This window comes from Jaculus jaculus, chromosome 3 (assembly GCF_020740685.1).
Source record: "Jaculus jaculus isolate mJacJac1 chromosome 3, mJacJac1.mat.Y.cur, whole genome shotgun sequence".
NCBI classification, from domain to species: Eukaryota; Metazoa; Chordata; class Mammalia; order Rodentia; family Dipodidae; genus Jaculus; species Jaculus jaculus.
Genome location: NC_059104.1, coordinates 108,651,094 through 108,671,028, shown reverse-complemented (window position 1 = coordinate 108,671,028; position 19,935 = coordinate 108,651,094). Strand labels below are relative to the sequence as shown.

General features: G+C 40.3%; 1 protein-coding gene across 4 annotated transcripts in view; it reads left to right on the top strand.

Annotated features, from left to right (window-relative positions):
* Positions 1-9,029, top strand: part of Exph5 (exophilin 5) — a 91,870-nt gene extending 82,841 nt beyond the window's left edge. For all 4 annotated transcript variants that reach the window (XM_045145810.1, XM_004652951.2, XM_045145812.1 and 1 more), the window contains one exon: positions 3,099-9,029. In XM_045145810.1, coding sequence (XP_045001745.1) covers positions 3,099-8,260 — 5,162 coding nt within the window. In that variant the 3' untranslated portion in view covers positions 8,261-9,029. The remainder of the gene's footprint in view (positions 1-3,098) is intronic.
* The last annotated feature ends 10,906 nt before the right edge of the window (positions 9,030-19,935 follow it).

The window sequence follows — 19,935 nt, the reverse complement described above, 5'->3', positions numbered from 1 at the left end:
TATTCAGATCAAAATATGATAAAAATATGGGATAGCAATAATGTTTAATATTTAACCTCAGGTCAAAAGGAAATATATCTACAAATAATACTGTTTCTAAGAGTCTTCATGTTCCTGACTAGGGCATAGATGCACTCTGATGAAATCTACTAGTCATCAAATAATTAACCTATCTAGTAGATAATGATAAAAACTGACCCAGATTTTAAAAGTACTTCTTGCATATGCATCTTATTATTATTTAATCACAATCCTCCTTTACATACGTTATGCTATATCAAAATAAGCCTAGCCATTGTTTAGAAAAGTTAACTTTCAAGTAAGCCACCAGCTTCACCTTGAGAAAGTAAGTGGAGTTTGCAACAGCAATGACACTGTCTCAGCCCTGTAGCACAGGACAGGCATGGCAATCAGTGAGAGCCAGCCACTCAGTCTAGGGACATCCCTCAGTGAGATGGTTCCTGACAGAGACCCAGTGATAAATCTATTCCAAGCAAAGCTTGGAAGAGGAGAAGAGGAGAGCTACTATAATGGCCTCCCTGAAAATAAAGAAGAGAAGCAGAAGAGGAATTTATCTGGCTTCAGGAGTAAGTAAGACAGCATTGTTAATTTGGGGTTCTAAATGACTTTGCATAATTAAAACTTGTTTTGGGATATGAAGAGTGATTACCCCCTGGGTAAGATTTCAAGTAGTCTTATTTTGTGTTCTAAATGTATTTTGCTTTTGTACTCAACAAATGACTTTAAGGAGAGAGAAAAAAGAAACATTCAAAACAGGGAATGGAGATCAGAGGTTTTATTACTGTTTTAAAGACAAATTTTATCAACTCATTATGCAATTCCATCTTCTTGCCTTACAGTCTGACACAGCTTTATAATTTATTGTAGATATGGGGAAAAGATTATTTCAGGAACTAAGAAGAGCTTTTCATTAAAATGTTGCCAGAATGGTTCCATAAAGAATTCTTTCCTTACAGATCTTAATGCTCAATGTTAGTTCTATTAGCTGTGTAAGCTTAAGAGCACCAACTTATAAAATGCGAGGAAAAATCTAGAGCTTTTGTCCAAAACTGCCTTTAGTTATTGCAACTATGTACACCCTGACATTGACAAGCCTCAGTTTCCACAAATCGTTACTATAAAATTTTAAATAACAAGAGAATTAGAAAGGAAGATTTCTGTCAACCCAAACTTTTGCAGGAGTTTAGATAATACTTATTTCTATGTCAGATTTGATTTTGATTGGGTTTGTGTGTGTGGCTTATGTGTGTGCATGCATGTTCACATGCTTGTAGGTGCACTGTGTGCAGATGCACATGTGTGTGGAGGCTACAGGTAGACATTAGGTGTTTTCTTCAACTGTTTTTTTACTAAGGCGGGATCTCTCACTTTAACCCAGAGCTGCCCCATTCAGCTTTGCTAGTCATTTTGCCCCAGGGATTCCTTGGCTCCACTTCCCCACTTCTGCTGAGAATACCAACAGCCTGTCATACCTGCCTGGAGTCTATGTGCATGCTGGGGATTCAAACTCTAGTCCTCACGCTCGCATGACAAGTGCTTATCTATGGAGCCATCTCCCCCACCCCCCAGATTTGATTTTTATTAATGAACACTTACTCAACAAGCACATAATCTATTTGTATTTATTATAAGACGAATATGAGGAAATATATCCATTTATAAGGTGAGTCTTAGAATGTCTCAGAACCTCAATGAGATTATACAGTTCTACTAAAATACTAACAGTTTTTATTTGGAAAAATAAGTCTAATATGGTTAAAAAAAATATACTTCAACATAATATCAACTGTAAGTCTGAAGAAGCATGGTGACTTGTCTAAGGTCACAGAGACTGAGGTCCTAGTGGGCATGAGCCCTGGGTCTGACCTTGGCCCAGGTCTTTAGTATTATAAGGTGGCCACTGGGCCGTGGCTTGGACACCACCCTCTTTTTGACCTTGCTCCTGAGATAGAACAGTCACTGATAACAGCAAATTTGCCAATTTGTGAAGCTATAGCTCCCTTGTACTGCTCAGTGTTTGTGTGTGTGCATGTGTGAAACTTGGGAGGCCGAGTGCTTTGGTTCAAATCCCTGCATTGAGTAAACTGGGTGACTTTGTTAATCTCTTCATGCTTTAGTATTGTCAGTATAAAATTAGAATAGTAAAAATACTGTCCTTGTAGTATTCAGTAAGGATTTGTTGAATTAGTACATTAGTTAAAGTGCCATTGTAAGAATGCTAATGACTGTTGGTTTTTCCAGGAAAAGCAATACACAATTAACACATCATTTCATTAATACTTTATAGAATTTTCAACTACATATCCTGTTCAAATCCATCCAACTAAGTATGTTTATAAGTGCTTTAGGTGGTAATGCTAAACTCTTGTCCATGATGCTGTTTTTTTAATTTTATTCTATTGATTTATTTGAGAGAAAGAGGCAGATAGAGAGAGAATGGGTGTGCCAGAGCCTCTAGCCCCTGCAAACAAACTCCAGACACTTGCGGCACCTTGTGCCTCTGGCTTAAGCGGGTACTGGGGAATTGAGCCTGGATCCTTGGGCCTCACAGGCAAGTGCCCTCTCTCTAGGCCTGTGTTTTTTATTTTAAGTATAGCTTACAAATCACATGCTATGTCCAGACTCATTTCTACTACAACCTTATGAGGTAAACAAGGGATGAAATATGATTGACATGAAAGAAACACATGTCTTCATAATTCTCAGGTTGTCTAGTTATTCAATTGTGGTCCCATATTGCAATCTACATTATTCACTCATTTTCTTTAGTTACTAATCCATGTCATACAAAAGATATACTTAAGCCACATGGAAAAAACCATGATTAAAAATTAGTGTTAGAGAAATAAATAGCTTTATCTCTTTAAGATATGGTGGCAAGTTTACTTTGAAAAAGTATGAGAAAGAAACTTGTATCATAGTCTTATAAAGTCAGACCACCAAAACAACATAGTAAAAATAGATATCATTAAATTCACAAGAATATTATAATAAAATGTCAAGAGGGACTTCAACAACTTAAATTATTATTAAGCTATAAAATTATATATAAAAATTGATTCATATTCTCCCTTTAGTTTTAGATGACTTGGATAGTCAGCTCTCTCAGGAACAATCTACAAGCTCACTGAGCAGTAGAATGCCTTTCGACTATGCATCAAGGACACAGTTCCATCATTCTTACTCCAGGGAGAACAGGCATGGAAATACCCTGAGGAGACACAAAGATCACCATCATGAAACTTCCAATATGTCCATCTATGACATCCTCAGACCAGGAACTCCAAGAGAAGGTTTTAAAACCTTTTCTCCCAGGACAAGGGCAATTTATGATATGTACAGGACAAGGGAGCCCAGAGTCTTAAAAGAAGATTTTATGCCCAATAATACTTTTGGTAGTACATCTCTGTGTTTTGACAGCAGACAGCGATCAGCCTCACCAGCCATGGGACATTTCACTGCAAGGAGCTTACATTTTCCAGCCACATCTCAGAGCAAGAGTAGTTTTATACCAGCAAGCCATCAGCAGAGCCCAAAGAGAACTCCTTTATCATCCATCATATGGAATAGTTCAGATTCTACTGGAGACAGGCAGACCCAAGACAGCTTCTTGAAAACACCACCACCAATGGATATCGACCCTGCTGACCAGTATATGTATACTTGCCCTTTTCAGGAGAGTAGGAGGTATGAATTGTATCATTCATCAAATGCTTATCAGAGTGTTCCCATGGATAAAGCCACAAGTCCTGACACATTGGAGGACTCAGAGAATATGCCATTCTACCATCAAGACAAGCCACGTTCAAGATCTTTCTTTAGCAATCCCTTTAGAAGATGCAGAGAACAGAGATTTGGACCAAGTTCTCTTTGGAGCCAACAGGAAGGACATACTTCCTGGTCTGACTTCCATCAAGGTAGGAAACCATTCGCTTCTTTTGACAAAGACTTTGAAATGATTTCTGTTGAAGCAAATAATATCCCATTGGCTCATGGCCTTGGTTCCCCATTGCAGCACTGGGGACCATCTTCTCCTACTTATGGAACGTATATTTTTAGAGGGCAGGAAGAGCCACATCGCAGGCAATCTGATTTTCAGGTGTCCTCCCTGGAGAACATGGAGATAGCACATGCTAATTTGAACCAGTCACCTCCCCATTTAGACACATCAAATGTTTTCTCCATGGCTGATTCAAGCTGCCACACCCAGTCTTCTGGTTTGGAGTATCAACAGGACAGTTCTCCTACAGAAGTTCATATCAACAAGGAACCCCACTCACTTGGCATTGCTCAGACTCTAACACCCTCATTCAAAACTTCTTTTCCCTTGATTCCTGATGATAAAGGAACTTCTCAGAGACCTAACTTTCAGGACCCCAAGGATACTCTGCAGAAAGTTATTCCAAATAAGCCAGACTTCCTTCCAATAAGAAGTTGTACAGGAGTTACTGTGGCCAGCAGTGATTTTGCGCAATCTCAGTCTCTTACTGAAACCCAGCTCAACATCCCAGGCACAGAAATGAATAATGAGAAAGACATAAATGAATCAGTTTCAGAAAGCAAACAGCCGTGTTTGGACCAGACAAACAAGACAGGTGGAACACCCAAGCCTGTTTCACAGATCATGGTTACTAACCCTTCACCTAATTTTCAACAGTCTCTCTCCCAGGACTCAGCCCACCTCGACAGGCTTTGTGATAATATATCTGATACAGTAAGTTCCAGAAGGTCACCCAGAGTCTTTCCCAGGAAAGGTGGTTCCCAAACTTTCATATTACAAAGAGATAAAGACACTGAACCTAAAACAGATGAGCGTGTTCCTGGGAATGGGAAAGTTGGCTCAGCAACTTTGCCATCTTTTCCCAGCCCAAATCAAAGTCTTCACCAGGAATCAACATCAAGTCATAAAGACCATTCAAGTATTATTAACCATAACCAGCAGTGCTCTGAACCCACAGAGAATCAAAAACTACAGTCTCCACAAGAGCCTGCAGTTTCAGATTCCTCACCAGCAGATCATTCTTTCCTCAATGCTCTTGTTCCTTCTACTACAGTGTTCTTCAGGAGAAGCCCTACAGGCAAAGACCCATCTCTGGAAGAAGGAGAAGGAAAAGATAGTGTTAGCAAGAGCCAAAACAAGTACCCTCTACCGCCCTCGGTAAGCCAAAAGAGCAGTGACAGCCCACTGCCTGTACATGATGAAGGAGCTGATGTGGTCAAAGGCTATTCTCCCTTCAGAAATGCAAAGGGAAAAGGCAGAGTGAGACATCGTATATCCTGTATTGAAAAGCTAAGCAAAATGGAAAGTCAGTCAACACCCATGAGTGAAGACAGGAGCATTCTTCAGGAGGACCAAAGCGATGCCAACACTACTGGCCTGAGCACAGTCTATTGCACCTTGCCAAGAAAATCATCCAGTTTTCTCATCAAAATCAGGCAGCCAGAGAGTAAGATAATGACTGCTTCAATTAGGAATGGACCTCTTCCATTCCAGATAAAAAATTCTGTGGAAGATACAGCTAGAAACAGTATATCTAACAAAGGCAATCCCAGCTCTCCTGAGACAATGAGTGAATATTCCCAGGTTGCTTCAGATTTGGCAACAGAGACACCTGAAGCCACCAAGAGAATGACAAGTATGAAGGCCATTAGATCTGCTTCTGTTAGAAAAGGGCCACTCCCATTCCTCGTCACGAGGGCCATGTCATGTCCTTCAGGGTTGCCATGTACCTCAATGGAAAGAAATAGAAGTAAAAGGTCATTGGTGTCCAACATAGATGCTTCTACTATGACACCAGGGCCTTGGGAGAGAACTATTAACCCTCTGGAAAGCGATTCAGCTGTTAAAGATTATCTTTTAACCAAAAGACACCACCAAAAGGAATGTTCTCAGGAAGGCACTGAAAAAGACAGGGAGACTTCAGCCTCTAAAACAAGCTTATTTTCCCCTTCAAGTAAAGATGGACCTTTTTGCACAGATATGTCTGGAAAAGAAAGTAGAAAAGCATTACATAAATTTAAGACAACTAGTATGTTTTCCGTTTCTGGTGATAAGGACAATGTAAAATGTCTTGAAGTGGTTTCAGTATATTATACTCTACCAAGGAAACCCAGCAAACAATTTTGTAACCTCCTCCAACAGTATGCACAAAACATGGACTCACTTACAGAATCTTTGCAAATGGAGACCAAAACAAGTCCTAATGCTTTAGAAGGAAATGAATTACACTGTTCTACCCAAGAACAGTCAGGAATACCTTTATCTGAGGAGCTAAAGATGCAGGTTGACTCTGCTCACACCACTGAAAATAAGGCCAACTTGCAATTACCGGATAAAGGGTCCTTCGAGCCTATTTTAGAGGAAATGGCTTCTGTTGGGACAGATGATTCTCTTCAAAAAGGAAAACCTAAAACTAGAGAAAATTTCCCAGATAATATATCTAAAACACCTCTAGATAAGAGGAGAAAATTACACAGCTCATTAACGCTTCAGGAAAAAAATGTGACAGAAGAAAAATCTGAAAACTGTCAACAATTTGTTAAAGGAGAAAACAAGGGTCTTTCTGTTCTGTCAGACCATTCAGAAGATGATGTTGAAAATTCCCAAACCAGTAGTTCTGGAGAGCATGCAGGTGGTGTAAGCATTACATCAACTGAAAGTGAAAGGTGTCTTCAGGAAGATCATGCAGCTGTGGTTGTAGGTGACAGCTCCAGTGGGTCACATCCAAGGGGAGTCAAGGGCACAACTGAAACAGACTGCCCCAAACTTACTGATAACATGCTTTCTGACTCAGAAAGCCAAGCTTTTGGTCTGACTCAAGCCTTGCATAAACTACAGCTTGTTGAGGAGGACCCTTCAGATGAGGCAGATTTACAGAGTTTGTGGTCTGAACCAAGAGAGTCACCTCAAGGGAGCTGTGAGGTAGATGCAACAGCAATTAGGAAGATTGAAGATGAGGTACAAGAGCTGGCATGCAATCAGACTTTACTTTCTGGCAGAAATGATGAAAACAAAACTAACTTAGATGAGTTTGAACAAAGAGAAAACAGATATTCCATTAAATACAGAGTGACAGCTATGTCTAAAGCAAACAGCAAATTCCCAGCTAAGGATATAAGCCCCAGAAGACATGTAGCTACTATCTTCCCCCAAAGTGAAAGCAAATGTGGCTTTGGCAAGTTATCTCTTGGCAGACTGGAGTGCAACCCACTGTTTCCTGAACCTACTCCAAAGTCCAGAAAGTCCAAGGATGAAAGTAGCCTCAGCAATGATGGGCTGGTCATGGAGAAATCTGAGATCCCGCTCCAAGTTACTGTAATATCCAACAAAGAACCACTTAGTCAGTCCTTCCATCATAAGTCTAATAACATTTCACAAGTACATCAAAATGAGGTTAAGAATGTCTCAGGGTCACCACCAAAGCATGAGAGTTCTAAAGATGTGACAGTAACTCAGATTTTAGAGGAATTAAGAACTCCAGCCCAGTTCTCTAACCTCAGGGAAAAAAATTTCTCTGACCATCAGTGGAGCCCTCTCTTTATCCTGGAACCTACTCAGAAATCTGTGGAAAACCTCTCACTGCCCAGTTGTCAGTCACAACATGGGAGTGCTCCATCGCCAGGGTGGGAACCTGAACCCCAGCTCTATCGTTCAAAGAGTTTAAAAAGCATCAATGTGCATGATGATCTGCTCCGCACAAGTCATCCTCCTAAAGCTAGGGGGCGCCATTTTTCTGAAACTACTTCTATTGACAATGCTTTCAGTCCTCTGCCATTTGGGAACGACTGCTCTGACAGCAATGGGAACAGTCGAAGATTCAGTTCTTTTTCTGAGCTTCCTTCCTCTGATGAAAATTGGCCTCTGTATAGCAATAGGACAAAAACGGCTCCCAAGTCCACATCATCTATATCCAGACCTATTGACTATGGGATTTTTGGTAAAGAACAACAATTGGCTTTCTTGGAGAATGTAAAGAGGTCACTCACACAGGGAAGATTATGGAAACCAAGTTTTCTCAAGAACCCTGGCTTCCTGAAAGATGAGTTGCTTAATCCCAGCATGTCACAGCCAGAGTTATTAAAGTCAAACTCTCCTCGCAGCCAGGTGCCAGAAGATGTATTTCCAAGTGAACCACTTAATATCTATGAGGAGGATCGAGGGCACTCGGACTGCGACACAGACACAACCACCGATGATGAGTACTACCTGGACGAAAATGACAAAGAGTCAGAACTGTGAGACTTTCAGAAAGCTGTTTTCTGTGTCTAGCTTTTTATTAGTGTTTAGGAGAAGACAGACAGAAAAGATCTGGATTGGACAGTGCCTGCATAAAAACAACCCATTCCTTTCTTCCCCACATACCTGTATTTTCCCCTAAATTCTAAGAACAATGAGTTATCTTGAAGGCCTCTCTGCTACTTTCTTCCTTTATTCTTTGCCTGCCTTCTCTCTTCCCTCAATTTTATTTCTAAGACTAATTTTGGCTATCCACTTTATTTTTCCCTTCACTCTTTTTTACATCTCTCATTGTGATTTATGCTCAACATTCCAGACACATATAAAATTTATTAATTACCCAGCACAATTACAAAACGGCATTACCTCTTCCTGTCCACACCCTGTCTGTACTCATGATATTAGATAAACCGTAGGGACAGCAACTGTAGAACAAATATTATCATCCTGCTTAATTCCTCAAAATTAAGGAAGTTTTGGGGTGTTTTTCGTACTCAAACAAGACAGAGGAATTTTCATAAGGGTAGCATTTTTCATCCATAGCGGAGCCTAGAGACACAAGTTTATGGTACATAGTGAGACTACAGTTGAGAACTGATTCCTCCTTCATGACCCTAGGAATTCCTCTGAAATAGTGTGTGATGATAAGCTGAATTTTTTAAAAAATTTTTATTTATTTATTTGAGAGCAACAGACACAGAGAGAAAGACAGATAGAGGAGAGAGAGAATGGGTGTGCCAGGGCTTCCAGCCTCTGTAAACAAACTCCCAGACGCGTGCACCCCCTTGTGCATCTGGCTAACGTGGGACCTGGGGAACCGAGCCTTGAACCAGGGTCGTTAGGCATCACAGGCAAGCGCTTAACCGCTAAGCCATCTCTCCAGCCCGATAAGCTGAATTTTTAACGCCTGAGTTTTCATCAAGCCTAGGATTCGAGTTGTGGAACCCAATGATTAAGGCAGTGGCTTGGCCACAGAGTTTCTATTAATGAAGGGGTTAGAACTAACAGAGATAAAGTGAGCACTCTTTATGGGTCTCACTTTACTATTGCTCTCTAACAACTGTTTATTTTTTTTCTTCATTTCTCCAGAAGTATCTATTTTCCCATTTCCTTGTTTATAATCTAGTACAGAGCTTCTTAACATTTTTCTACTCATAACCCCTTTTTGCCTCAGATATTTTTATTATAAGACCCCATGCATATAGGTATACAAAATAGGCATACAAATCAAATATTTACTGATAACTCATAAAGAAATTTATTTTCAAACAATTCTCTGTACATAATCTTACACCTCATTAAAAATGAAAGGAAATGTGCATACTAATGAGGTGGTTTTTCTTGTTTGTCTAATATAATGCAATACAGAGATCTGCTAATTTGATACTTAAATATAGCATTAGGAAAATATTAAGTTTTTTTCTTCTGTGTTTAAGCCATAATGTCTCTGTAAGAGCACAAAACTTTGTGTGAACAGTAAAAACATTCCAACTCATGGCATACATTATCAAATGTCCCTCTTTCCCTGGGCTTCCTCCCAGTGCTGAGTGTGCACGTGTGTGTGTGAGCCGAGGCTGCAAGTGAAGTGCAGTGCCACAGATGGGAGCGCTGCCAGAAACACCTTGGCTTCATCACATGCTTAATTCTGAATTAGATTTTGTTCGCTGGATGTTTAGAAACCTTTTATTGTGGTCAAGTTTTTGCAACCTCTACATACAGTTACACACCCCATAAGAGATCATGACTTGCAGTTTAAGAAGCTTTGGATTAGGACAATTCAAATGGGGTCATTTCAGTCATAGGTTGAGAATGGTTGGCTAAGTCCTTCAACTACTGAGTCAGATCTGGCACCTGGAACTCACATATTTCTCTGCTAAGCTATCAATCAAACCCTCAGGTAACTCTTTTGTTTGAGGGGGGGCAGAGGTGCTGGGGGACCTAAACATAGTAGGCAAGTGCCCTACCACTGAGCTACATCCCCAGGCCACCCTCAGAAAATTCTAATCCAGAGCCTCTAAGGATCTTTTTTTTTTCTCCAATAACTTATTGTATGTCATTTCTGACACCCAATGATACATTTGCTTCCCAACTCTTTAGTTGACACTTAGAACATCTGGGGATTTCTCTCCTTATAAAGGCCAATTATGAGGGTGAAAGTAGTTTGCTGAACCTCCAAGAGCATGTGGCCCTGGATCTTAATACTATGATAATCAGCACAAAAGGATTTTATCATATTTGATTTATATTTGCTTACTGACACATTTTTTTTCTTTTTTTAAAAAATTTGATTTATTAGTTTTCTTTTCATCAAATACAGGCAGTTTGGTACCATTGTTTAGGCTCATCTATGATCTGCCCCCTCCCATTAGACCCTCCTTGTTGATGTAAAAGGGTCGTGCATTGTGGAGTTAGTCCCCAGTTATTGGTATACTAAATGTCTCTGCAAATCATGACCCAACATGTGACTCTGACATTCTTTCCGCCCACTCTTCCGCAAAATTTCCCTGAGCCATGTTGGGTTCATTTTTGGTCTGCTTCAGTGCTGAGGTGTTGGGGGCCTCTGAGGCTCTGGCTCTCTGATTTGGTAGGAGTTGATTTTTCTCTGCGTTGGTCTCCTTCCCCTTTGTGCTGGTATCGGTTCACAGGAAAACATCACCCTTGCTTGTTTCACCAATTGTCCTTAGTTTCCGTTGGGCCCCTTTTGAGGTATGTTGGGGCAGCTCTCTCCATAGGATCTGCATCTATCTGAAAAAGAGAAGCAGATTCTCCAACGGACAATAAGTTAGCACCCAGAAAATTGAAATAACACTTACTTTTTTGGTAGACAGATTGATAGGTGTAGGCCCTCTTGTTCCCCATGATTGATGATAGCTTGATATTGTAGAGTGGGCTTGTGTCTGGGTATCGTTCTGACTTGTTTCCCAGCTCCAGCTATGGGTCTAGTACCACTGAGTGGATCAGTTAGCCAAATCAAGAGTAGTTGGTTCCTCACCATGGCTGTGTGCCACTATTGCACTTGTGCGGGCATCACGACTGACACACTTTTATTTCCCACTTTTCTCATCTACTCTGTCACATCCAAATAAACAACAGCTAATGATAGGTGCTGGGGAAGTATATAGAGATCTGGCACTGACAAAAACTCAAAGAACGGTGTCATTATCTTCCCAGTCATTGTCTGCCTAGAAGCCAAAGTCCAGGGCTAATTTATACTGTTCCCATGAAACTGAGAACTGATAACTAACATGAAAACTGATCCTCCCATTTGTCCACTCCTCCAAACCTCAAGCTCTAGCTGGTTTTGAGCTAAAAAAAAAAAATGGACAAGAGAACTTTTAAATATTTTATTTTTATTTATTTGAGAGACAGAGAGAGAGAGAAAATGGGCATGCCAGGACTCAAGCCACCGCATATGAATTCCAGAGGCATGTGCCACCAAGTGAACCTGGCTTATATGGGTCCTAGAGAATCAAACCAGGGTCCTTTGGCTTTGCAGGCGAGTACCTTAACCACTAAGCCATATCTCCAGCCAGAGAATTTTAAATCAATTGTTCTGAACCAATTCAAATATTCATGGTAAAAAACAAATAACATTTTATTCTTGTTTAGTGATGTATATTTGTACATAGGCCTTTCCCCCTTTGTTATTTACCTGATTATTTAAGAAGTGCATACATTATATGTTTTTCCATAATTTATATATTCAGTAATATTTTAATATTAAGATGCTTGATTTTTTAAAAAAGTAATCAGTGTGCAAGTTCTGTTTCAATAAAGACTCAGTGTATACATGTTGGCTACAAAGGTGAAATGAAGGAAGCGTGTTGTTCCATGCAGCAGGCTTGGCAGGGAAGGTAAGTGAAGAGGGGATGGACAAGTGTTTGGGGCCTAGACTCTTCTTACTAGATCCTCCTGTTGGAATTCAGAGCACTGATCCCCAATCTTCTTTACACTATTTGTGAGGTTTGCTTGTTGGTCTGGCTCAGGAATGAAGAAAACAAAATTCACAAAAATAGCACCTTTGACAATTTTATACTTTTATAAAGTACTTTGTTAAAGAAGTATAGAAAATTTCTATGTATCTTAACATACAAATTGCTGCTTTTTAATATTGTTTTTGGCATAGCTTTGGTAATGTATAATAGCTATTTTTATATTAGTAACAAGTTTTCTAAAACATAGAGCCATTATTCATTTTTATATAAATGAAGTAATATAAATGAATCAATACTAATAAGTTCCTAGCAAATATACTAACCTGTTTAAGTATTACACTAACATAACCATGAATTTTGTACTATTAAATTCCTTTAAAATAGAGTTGAATAAGACAATCTTAATTTTTAGAGATGTTTCTCTGAGTAATATACTCTTATATTGTAAATACATTCATGTTAAGAAAACTTCAACTGCTACTCACAACAGTTTGGTTGGTGATAAGCTTTAAAAAAGAAAACTATTTTGTTCAGAAAGTCAATATGTGTCCTAAGGGTAATGAGAGAAAGTCTTCTTGGGTTATGGTAAAGATGAGAATCAAATGAAAATTCACACTTTTGTAAAATCAATATCCTTCAGAGTTTTTAATAAACCACAGTGCTAAGAGTGTATTGTCTATAATATTTCAGAATATCTCATGTAAATGTACAGTATAAATATTAAGATTTTTACTTTGCAGTTAAGTTTGTATTGCCAGATCATGGCTCTATGTGGATGGCAATTCTACTATTGAAACAATAAGTCATAATAAGCACTTTGTTAAAACTGTCAAGTAATCCTTCTATGTTATTCTCAGATCTGTTCCCTAGGTATAAAATATGTTATAATGTGCAAATTTTAAATAACACCTTTGTTGAAATAAAAAATTTAAGCAGACATACAGTATTTCTGGTCGTTGGGTTTGTTCCTTTGTTTTCATTGTGGAGTAAGAATCCAGGGCCTTTCCTGTGCTAGACAAGTGCTTCACACAGAGCTGCAATCCTAACCCCCGATGTACTGTTCGGTTTGGTTTTAATTCCTATCCTCAAATTATTACCTTAAGTGTGAAAGTTTCAGGAAACTACAAACGTGTGGTGGGGAAAGTTACTCAAACCAGTCTTTCTGGTGGCTACTGAGGTATCCATACAGATGTCATATAGATGATTTTAAAAACAAGAAATGCTGATTTCCTTCTCCTTCTTTCCTATATACCCCAAAGTAACCCGCTAGCATAAAAGACCAATGTGCCTGTGTCATAACAGGTGAATGAGGAAGGCTTGATATTTCTGGAGGTACTCACATATAGGAGGAAGAAGGAGCTAACTAGAACTGGGAGGAGAGTCATCCTTGCCTGGTAGCACTGACAAAGGGTCTTCCTAGCTTAATTGAAAGATATGTTGCTAATCTCTCTGTGTAGTCGATCATTCTATTTATCTAGTACTAATTGTACCAATCTTTTCCGTATAAACAACCCAAAGTCCTTCATCATTCTGAATACAGGTAACATTCTATCAAAATATTGTTTGTTTCTTTTATATATTTTTATTTATTTTTTTAAGAGAGAAAGAGTTTGGCTTACATGGGCATTGGGTAATCAAACCTGGGTCAGGGAGGAGTCTAACAATGGTACCAACTTGACTGTATTCACTGACTACAAAAATAAAAAATAAAAAAATAATTTAACAAAAAATGTGTCCTTAAGGGCTGGCAAGATGGCTTAGTAGTTAAGATGCTTACTTAGAAAGCCTAAAGACTCAGGTTTAATTCCCTAGTACCCATGTAAGTCAGATGCACAATGTGGCACATGCATCTGTACTTCGTTTACAGTGGCTGGGGGCCCTGGCGTGCCCATTCTCTCTCTCTCCTCTCTTTCTTTCTCCAATAAATTATTTAAAATAAAATGTTTAAAAAATGTTGGGCTGGAGAGATGGCTTAGTGGTTAAGGTGCTTGCCTATAAAGCCTAAGGGCCCAGGTTCAATCTCCAGGTTCCACATAAGCCAGATGCACAAGGTGGTGCATGCATGGAGTTCCTTTGCAGTGAGTAGAGGCTCTGGTGTGTCCATTCTCTCTCTTTCTCTCTCCCTCCCTCTCTCTATCTCTAATAAGTAAATAAAACATATTTTTGTTGTTGTTTATTTTTATTTATTTGAGAGCAACAGAGAGAGAGAGAGAATGGGCACATCAGGGCCTTCAGCAACTGCAAATGAGCTCCAGATGCATGTACCACCTTGTGCATCTGGCTTATGTGGATACTGGGGAATCGATCCTTGAGCCAGTGTCCTTGGGCTTCACAGGCAAGTGCTAAACTGCTAAGCCATCTCTCCAGCCCAAAACATATTTTTTGAAAAAAGACAAAAATGTCAGCGTGTATACTTTGCTCATAAACTCATTAGCAGAGCTGAGAAGAAGGACTACAAACTGGAATTCAAGGTCAGCTCCTAAAACTGTGTCACAGAAGGACCTACTACCTCTGTCATGACCAGGAAGATGGGTGGACATTGGGTGGGCCCACATGCTGAACTGTCAAATTCACTTGCCCTAGAAATCTCTCCTCCTGAAATAAAACGTTGGTGTGTATAGACTTATACATAAGGGTTCTTACTGATACCATGTAAAGCTGGAGGGAAACAAAGTGAAAACCTAGGAAGAAATGACAATTTATTATAGACTATCCACATGGGCAATATTATAAAACTATTTTAAAAAATAAGGTAGACCTGGATAAATTGACTTAGAAGACTTTCCATGAGATACTATTAAACAAGAAAAGAACAATCCTGTTTTTGCAAACCACTAACCCCCAAACCAGCATGTACACATACACACATGCAAAAATACAGAGTAGGATATTAATAGAGGAGAAAGGGGGAAAAGGCTAGTTAAAACCCAGCCAAGAGCTGGGCGTGGTAGTGCACGCCTTTAATTCCAGCACTTGGGAGGCAGAGGTAGGAGGATTACCATGAGTTCATGGTCACCTTGAGACTACCTTGTGAGTTCCAGGTCAGCCTGGTCTAGGGTGAAACCCTACCTCGAAAAACAAAACAAAACAAAAAGTCCAAAAAGGAACTAATAAATACACATATGCAGGCACATAAATATGTGTGTATAATTGTGATTATTTATATGCTTTAGTAGAGCTAAGTATCACTGGATATGCAAATTTAGGGATAATTATATGTTATATAATAAACTAAGTAATTAGAGATAATTTTCGAGGGACTGGGAAGATGACTCAGAAGTTAAAAGCATTTGCTGGCCTGTGTCAATTTCCCAGCCACCCACATAAACACAAATGTCTGACACTCATTTGTAAACAAGAGGCCCTGTCACACACATGCACGCGCACACACAGATGCTTGAAAGATGTTCTGTTTAGTAGAGAATTTTATATTATTTTCTTTTAAAAAGTTAGTAATTGTACTTAACTTATGAAATTCTGTGTTATTTATTTCCTGCAGTGCTGAGGATGCCGTGCAAGTGCTTACACAAGATACACAAATGTTCTACCACTGAACAACACCCTCAGCCAGTAACTTATGTTTCAATAACTTAAGTATTTCCCTCTTGCCTCATGGTTTCTTCCCCAAATAACCTTTTATTTATATTGCCATTAGTGTGAGGGAAGTTCAGAAATATTATAAATATTCTTGAGGTATGCAGTAAACACAGATATGATTGCTCCCAACACAGTTTTTACTTCTCCATTCTTTCCCTGCCTCTGACACTTCTTTCCCCATACCGTAACACCAGGCTGTGTGTTGACTATGGAATTCAGTGTCATCATGTGACACTGAAAGTCTGGATACAAATGATCGTTTTAGGGGTGACTGTCTCACTAACGTTAGACTAATGATTATGTGTAGCTTGGCAAGAACTATTCCTAGGAAATTCTACATGTTTGATAACACTTTAAAAATATTTATGTGTCTGTGAGACAGGAAGAGAGACACAGAGAAAGAGAGAGAATGGGCATGTCAGGGCCTCTAGCCCCTGCAAACAAACTGCAGACCCTTGTGCCACCTTGTGCATCTGGCTTTACATGGGTACTTGGGAATTGAACTTGGGCCCTTTGGCTTTGCAGGCAAGCACTTTGACTGTTAAGCCATCTCTCCAATTGTCTGACAAACTAAAATCTGCCCTTAGACTGTAATATTTGGGAGGGTCTGAGTTTATATCCCTAACACCTTTCAGAGTATATAACATGGGGGCTGAACAAATATTACTAAAATAATTAAAGTATTTTTGAAAGGAAGGGAGAAAGGGAAAAAGATAGTAAGACAAAGAGGGAATACATGAGATTTCCACACACCTAAAATTTACTGGCCCAGGAAGAAATGAGAGGGAGGTGAGGAGTCAGAGTGGAGGAGAAATGCATTGGGTTTGGAAACATGAAACAGTACCCAGGACTGACTCTATGGTGACCGTGGTGACTTTAGAAAGCACCTTCACGCTCCTTGCAACTTCCTTCTTCATGTGTGAAACATGGATAACATCATTCCACCTCTTTCACTACTGTAAGAATCTGCTAAGAACCAGACTAGGAAGAGCATGTTACTGGTGGGTTTCAGATTGCTGTACCTGACACTTTAATTTTCCTTTCTCTCCAAGGAATAATACAACTGGTGTAAAAATAATGTTTATCTTGGGCTGGGGAGGTAGTGCAGTGATTAATGGCATTTGCTTGCAAAGCCTACCAACCTGGTTTCAATTCTCCAGCTCCCAAGTAAAGCCAGATGCAAAGTGGTGTACACATCTATGATCCCACTGTGGCCAAGACAATGGAAGGTGGAGCCAACTCCAGAGGTCTTGGGACAGTTAATTTGATGTTCCTCAAGCAGCAAGAAACCCCATCTCAAAAAACGTAGAACACAGGCAACTGGAAGGTGTTTTCTGGTCTCCACATATGCAGTAACACACACACACACACACACACACACACACACACAAATGAAGAAATTAACATTTTAAAAAATATTTATTTATACTACTTGAACATTTTGAGGAGGGGGCAGTTAAGAAAAAAAATGAATTGATCCACTGAATTTAATTAGAATTGCATGAGCGTGGATTGAAAGGTATTTACAGAGCATGGGCAACTTACCAGTGGCTACTGCAGGGAGATGGAACCCACTGAGCTCTTCCGTCATACATGAGGGAATGTTGACAGACCCAATCTAGTGTCAAAATACATAAATAAATAAGAAAGAAACATGAAAGAGGGAAACTTGTTGGGAAGAAGGAATTCAGTGGGAGGAGGAGGACAAGACAAAAATGAATTAAGTAATATGTATATAACCTTATCTAACCCTATGTAAGATTTTTATTAATGACATGAAAACTACACAACTGCCTAAAAATGAATTTACCATGGGCAAGATGCTACATATGAATTGACCATGCCTTAGTTCTCTATAGAGAACCCAGAGAGTCTCTATATTTCTCTTCTATTTTAGCTATCAAGGCAAAAAAAAAAAAGTGAAATAATGTAACCTTGATTTTAAACTCCCAGGAAAAAATTCTGACTAGTCAATCATGCAGCAATTGGCTTTGTAGTGAAATAGCATAGCTCCAAGCCCAAGTCACTGGATACTTCTTGCCTGCTGATATGAATATGTGACCTGGACTTCCTACTAAGGCCTTTCATGCTTTCCCTCCTATAATGAAACTTTCCCTAGAAACTATAAACCAAAATTAATTTTTAACTTTCATAAACTGCTTATGGCCAGGTGTTTGGTTCTAACAACAGGTCAGTAGCTACTAAAGATGGATTAAAAAGAGAAAGAAAGCGGGGTGTGGTGGCACATAACTTTAATCTCAGCACTGGGGAAGCAGACTTAAAAGGATCACCGTCAGTTCAAGGCTAGGCTGACACTACCTAGTGCACTCCAGGTCAGCCTGGGCTACAGTGAGACTCTACCTCAAAAAATAAGAGAAAGAAAGCAGGTTGATAGACTCCTACTAAACAAGAGGATCTTTAGATGTAATTTTATGGGTTCCTTGGGTATTCCCCCAAATAGACATGATCTCTGTGTTATATAATTTTTTAGGCCAAATTATATCATCATTTAGGACCAGATAACCATCAGTTCATTTCTCTAGGAAAAAAAACTATGTTCAACTGTGGAAGAGTGTGTGGAAAAATGTGTTTTATGTATTTTAAAATGATAGTTGGAACAGAGCACGCATCCCATTTAAAGTATGCAGACATTTTCAGAAAATAAAATTTATCAATGGAATTTATCATGCTAAGTAATGCTGCACTTTAGTCCTGCAATTGACCAGTGATTTCTTACCTGTTCCTTATACTCTTTCTAAAGTACAAAGAGCACTATCTACAACCTCCACTCAGCACTTCAAAAACAGATCAAACAGATCAAAAGAACTGGTGAAGATGTGGGTAAGATTTTGCCTGGTGAAACTTGGCCATGGAGAAAAGCCGTGATAGGGTTCAGGAGTGCCCAGCATCTCCTTCGGGGTATTCCTTGGGGGTGAGGGCCTGCCAAGAGAATAGAGGAGCCCTGTCCATTCAGGAGTGTTAGTTTTCTTAGGCTCATCCGGCCTGAGAAGAATCATTACTTCCTTTAAATCGATTCAAGTGCTAATTAGGTTTAAAAAAAAAAACTAGAAAATATGAATAAACTGGTTACAAAGGCGGGGTACAGGGGTGGAGGGGCAGAGTCTTATTTCTGGCCAGCCCCTTTCAGTTCCTGAGTGGGGAAGGTGGCCAAGGCCAAACACCCATTAATAAAGGTGCAAAAGGTGCCTGGCTTTAAGCATCAATCATCCACCAGGCTTAAGGCAAGACCCAGCTCCTCACAAACTCACTGGATGCCCAGAGTGCCTGTTGAAAGAAGTGTGTTGGAAAGAGAGCAGGGACAGATTTATTCTCCAGTGCGGGAGGTGAGGAGCAAAGCAACCCAGGCGCAAGGGAACCTGCCTGGTGTGAACCAAGGCCAAGGGTTTTGAGAGGTGGTGTGGCCGGCAGGCAGAAGCAGGGCCTGGCATGGGCTCTGCACATTGTAGCCTCAGTGAAATGCCTTCAAAGAAAGTTTGTGATAAGGGACTCACTTTTCTAGTCCCATCCTCTGTAATTGTGTGTGCGTGAGAGAGAGAGAGAGAGAGAGAGAGAGAGAGAGAGAGAGAGAGAGAGAGAGAGAGAGAGAGAGAGAGAGAGAGAGAGAGGAGGGGGGAGGAAACGAAGGAAGGATATTAGGGATCCAGCCCAGCCTTGTTGCATGTTAAACGAACACTGCATCACTGAGCCACATCCCTGGTCTGCAATTATTACAAACTATTTCTGCACACAAGGCCAGGTGGCTCAGGCCTGTAATCTCAGCAACCTATAGGCTGGAGCCTCAGGCTTGACGTGAGTTTGATGTTAATGGCCTGCATGGAAAGTTCCACGCCAGTCCAGACTACAGATGCCCCGCGTACAAAAAAACAAAAACAAAAACAAAAAACACAACAAAAAAAGACTTCCCTAAATGGGGCGGGGGCCGCTGGGGCGCACTCATACACAGTACCCACTCGTTCGCACGCGTACGGCGGGTGCGGCCCGCGCTAGGCCAGGCGCCCCAGCCTCCGCGGATCCGGCCGGCCGGCGACGGGGGCGGGCCGGCGGGTGGAGACCCGCCCCGGGTGGGCCCGCGAAGCCGGGGCCGCCCCTGCTCGACCCCGCGCCTCCGCCGCGGCCTGCCGGACC